At 35.0% G+C, this 5,000-nt stretch overlaps 1 protein-coding gene across 10 annotated transcripts in view; it reads right to left on the bottom strand.

Annotated features, from left to right (window-relative positions):
* The window catches only part of LOC136850146 (inositol polyphosphate-4-phosphatase type I A), a 324,020-nt gene that overhangs the window by 110,634 nt on the left and 208,386 nt on the right, over positions 1-5,000 (bottom strand). For all 10 annotated transcript variants that reach the window (XM_067123739.1, XM_067123742.1, XM_067123744.1 and 7 more), the window contains exon 2: positions 1,385-1,522. In XM_067123739.1, the coding sequence (XP_066979840.1) occupies positions 1,385-1,502 (118 nt within the window). In that variant the 5' untranslated portion in view covers positions 1,503-1,522. The remainder of the gene's footprint in view (positions 1-1,384; positions 1,523-5,000) is intronic.

The raw sequence follows: 5,000 nt of genomic DNA, 5'->3' as shown, positions 1-5,000 counted from the left end.
AAGGTGACTTCAACAATGGAAAAAGAAAAATAAAAAGAGGCGGAATATGTAAAAAAAAAAAAAAAAAATTAAACAAGAAGGAAAGGTAGATGTAATTATTAATAATTTGAAGCCTTCTGGAAGCCACAATTCACGAATAAACTTGGGCATAAGTCAACTCTTCAGACACCAATCACAAACAAGGAAAAGTGCCAGAAGACACAAGCACACATTCAAACGCTACACTCGTCCACGAAGCGAACAGTCGCACACAAACAAACAAACAAACAAACAGCTAGACTCACAGAACAGAAGTTCAGTAGGAAGCCAAACCTGATATTTATTTGTTGTCACAAACGTTCTACTTCTATGAGCTAGAGAAATAAAACTAAAAGTAATACACAAGTATTTAAGGTAAAGACTTCTTTCTTTTTAATCTTCTAGATCCTAATGCTAGTTCATCAACAGAAAACTGATTGCTTTTAGTAATGAAGAAAGGTATAACGATAAAACTTTACTTTAGCGATTATCTACAACGAAGCAAAGCCAAAAATATGTATATAAGCCTTACCCTAAACTGCATAGCCTAACTTAACCTAATCCAAGGAAATCTAACCTAACCTAACTTGAGGCTAAGATGTTCTTCTACCAACAACACTATAATATCGTGCGCGACTAAAGTAAAGTTTTACCGGCATAGCAATCTGAAGCAAAAAAATCACTCGGAAGACATGCATAGAATTAATAAAAATTTATACTTACACAACTGTTTTTTTTTAAATAAAGCCAAAATTATACTATAATATGCAGACTTCTAAGCTAAATTACCATATCAAGGAAAGGTCAACACAAAATAATTTTATGTACACAATTATACACAGGTGCTTCCTGTCAAGGCTTTGAAATAATTTCAGTTAATCAAAATGTTTAAATCTGGGAACTAAAGGAAATATTAACAGGTGGACAAAATATTCACTTCAAATTACATCAACATAATTATTATATATAAATCATTGGGCTTAATGAGGGTTCAAACCGAACAAAAAAGAAAATTTTATGTCAAAATCAAAATACATAAAGCACATTTCAGTGAAACAATCATGAGCTGGAATCAAAGATTAATCACAATAACAAACACTGAAAGTAAGAAAAAATTAAACAAATATCAATGAAACAAGGAACACAACAGATAAGTATTAATGAAGCCGTTAAAAATCAAAACATATAAAAAATAATCCTGGTTAGAACAACAAATAATGCAACAAATAAATAAACAAACAAATGCAGAGTTAATGAACAATAATCAGCCATGACTTCAATGGACAATTAAAATATATAAAAACTGAATATAAGTCCTAAGCATAACTCTACGCACAAGGACTCTTTCCTCATATCCTTCACTGACCTTCAGACCTTCGAAAGAATCCTTCGTGCTTCTCCCTCAGGAGCAAGACGCCCTCCTTGTCGAACTGGTGGGAAGGGTGTGAGGCCAGAGAGGCCAACTCGGCCTTGTTGAACCTCATCCCGCCTCCTCTCCAAACCTCTGCAACAGAAATAATAATAATAATAATAATAATAATAATAATAATAATAATAATAATAATAATAATAATAATAACAACAGTAGTATTGCAAGTAGCTGCTATCTTGCTAGTGATGATCGGGACAACAAAAACAATAGCATGAATTCTAGAATGCAAACCTCCGCCAAGACCAGGCAATCTCTCGACACATTAAAAGGTTCCTCTCACAAAAAAGTTACGTTTCGGTCTCTCCCAACAGCCAATCAATTGTTTCCAGTCACAACCTCCCCCCTCTCTCCCCCTTTAGCAAATCTCTCTTAACATTCTGCAAGATAAAAAAAAAAACATACACACACAAACCTTGACTTAACAATGCACACAGGTATCATTATTGTATTATAAATGTTACGTAAGAAACCTCTACCTAACCTAGTTCAAAAACTAAAGCCAAAAATAAATTCCAAAAATAAATGAATGTCACAGATGAAGCCTTAAATTGTAGTGTACATAAAAAGTTATTGTCAAAGTTAAATTCCCATAAGACCTCTGAATTCAAAGTATAAATCTGAATTCACTGAGTACATTGGAATCATTACCGGAATATACTGTACATACCAAATACAAAGTCTAAATACAGTATGATTAAAAAAGCTATGACAAACGTTAAATTCCTATTTGACCTTTGAGCTCTAAGTATGACCTTGTTCTCATAGTTCACTTATGTATTTTAAATGACGTTACTCTGTATAACTGCTTCACTAATGAGGTACATAGTTAATAATATTATGTTATCAAAACCAAATCCATTTTTGATGACCTCAGCCTTGATCTCACTGCTAAATCAGCTTCACTAGTGATGTAAGTCTGTCAATATAAAATCGCTGTCTCGCATAGTTCAAAATTTATTACATGGATTATATATCTGTTTGACTTATGACCTCTAAGTATGACATCGGCTTCTTTAGTGAAGCATGCTTGTTAAATATGAAATCTCTACCTTGTTTAGTCCAAAAACTGAAGCCAAGGTCAAGTTATTATTTGAAGTTATACCTAAAATATCAAAAATTTATATTTGCATCTATCTCAAAACCCGCCTTTAAGGAAATTTTCGTACAAATCAACAATTTCTGCGTAATCCTGTTAACAAACAAGCCAATAACAGACAAACAAACTGGACCATATACAGTAAGTAATAATAGTGGCAGTGACTCAACAACAACAATCTTGGGGCAAGAAGAGCGGCAATAATAATAATAATAATAATAATAATAATAATAATAATAATAATAATAATAATAATAATAATAATACTTACCATCATTATCAGGGCCCTGTTTCATCTCTCTTTCCTAACTGAGACCTTCCAATACTTCACAAAATTGTTTTTACAAAAAAAAGATTTTGATCAACATTTGCCTTTCTAAATCTATATTTTTTCGTCAAAAACATATTCCCTGACAGCGATGACAGTAGTTTATACTAATCTGTCAATCAGTCACAGAATCAGTTTCCTCCTCCTGAGGAGGGCTTGAATACATTTAACACAGATCATCATGTATAAAACAATACTGAAGTAGTCGATAACAGTCTATCTCCAATGCTGCTTTCTTTCTTTTACTGAATGAACTCAAAAGACGCAAATCCTAAAACCTAATTTCCCTTATAAGAATAAATAACAGCATCAACAGACTTCAAGCCTTCTCAGCTGACGAATAAACTCGCTTCTTGAACACAAGATAGATCGCAGGAATGGCCGACTTTTTCACTCACACCTTCCAGGGAGCATGGCTCGTACCAAAATACATATGATACTCGCATGACATTTCCACACTTTTTCTTTTTTATTTATTTAAGACTAACAGAGTCGACAGAAAAACGTAAAACGCTTGCACCACTTTCGGCGGAGCAGTTTGTTTTATTCATATACTTACATACAGTACATACATACATACATACACACACACACACACACACACACACATATATATATATATATATATATATATATATATATATATATATATATATATATATATATATATATATATATATATATATGTCATAATATATATAAGTAAATACAAACTAAAGGGAGATGTAAAATAACGAAAAAATTAAAAACACATATATATGTGTGTCATAATGTCACCACACTACACCACGATAAAACCCTAAGGCAAACCCACATGCTCCTTTGTTTTCAGTTTCTTTTCTCACCACATGCTCCTTTTTTTCAGTTACTTTTCTCAAACTATTCAGTAACTTTTCTGCTCAAAAATTGAATTTTCAGTTGTTCCATCCGGGCACTTGTAAGTCTCCACGATGACACATACCATATGCTACCATTCTATTTTGATGTGTCCAAAACCTGTGCCTCATAACAGAACAAACTCATAACACCTTGTCGGCAGAAAATCCCTGCTAAGGGGGAGCTCCTTTTTGGCATTCAAACAGTAACTTTTTCTGCTCCTGGTCTAGTGTTGACCTCACTGACAGAGCATCACTGAATGATAGAGTTACCTTAAACACATTATCCCTTGATGCTGGCGCAGTGCACACAATTTGTTAATGTGAAGAAATGGGGCCTTAAAAACTCTACGCCTTCACTGCACGCTTAAAACACGCACGCACTGCACACACACACACACACACACACACACACACAAAGTCTAGTGAGGTGCAGAATTTCTCCCTACCAGCGCCTTACTCCGATTGACCCCAACAAAGAATAACGTGATAAAGGTCAGAAATACCTTACCAAAACCCCTAGTCTTGAACCCACAACCATGACAGACTATCCCTATGATGGACAGAAACGTCCCTATCGAACTCCCTAGACTTAACCTCATATACAGTATATTACCCTCATGAAAGATAATACCATCTATCAAAACATACGGTTCTGACCCTAGAGACAACGCCGCTCCGGGGAGAACAAATGTTCTTGCCCAATACCATTAGTCTTGACCCCACAAAGAGTACTTCTATGAGGGACAGGAAATACTCCCTACTCCTAACCACTAGAGACAGAATATCAATATGCTGGGGCAGAAATACCGTTACCATACCCTTTTGTCCAGACCCCACGGACAATAAACCACAAAGAGGAGCAGGAAAAACCCCTACCAAACCCCCTCTAGCCTGACCCCAACACCCTGAGAATCCTACCCTCTGCTGTATTTATTCATCCTTCCGAGCACTTAGAATTCAAGGCAGAGACCTCGCAAGCTCTTAGGCCAATAGATTTTGCCTTTCAAATTCACTGCAATCTACGCACAACCCCCTTTCACAATACGCCTTGGGAGGGAACTCGAGCGGAAATGGAGGGAAAAGAAAAAAGAAAAAAAAATTACGTGACGCGTATACGAAGGCCTTTTCAGCGACTGTCAAATTTCAATTGGAGAAAATAAAATTGCAGAATAAATTATACGTTACTTTCGGTTATCCTTCTTTAATGCATACGGAATGAGAAATTTGCTGAAAATTCGCTTCTGCAAC

Source organism: Macrobrachium rosenbergii, chromosome 21 (assembly GCF_040412425.1).
Source record: "Macrobrachium rosenbergii isolate ZJJX-2024 chromosome 21, ASM4041242v1, whole genome shotgun sequence".
Classification (NCBI taxonomy): domain Eukaryota; kingdom Metazoa; phylum Arthropoda; class Malacostraca; order Decapoda; family Palaemonidae; genus Macrobrachium; species Macrobrachium rosenbergii.
The sequence above is the reverse complement of the archived record's forward strand: the minus strand, read 5'-3'. Positions and strand labels throughout refer to the sequence as shown.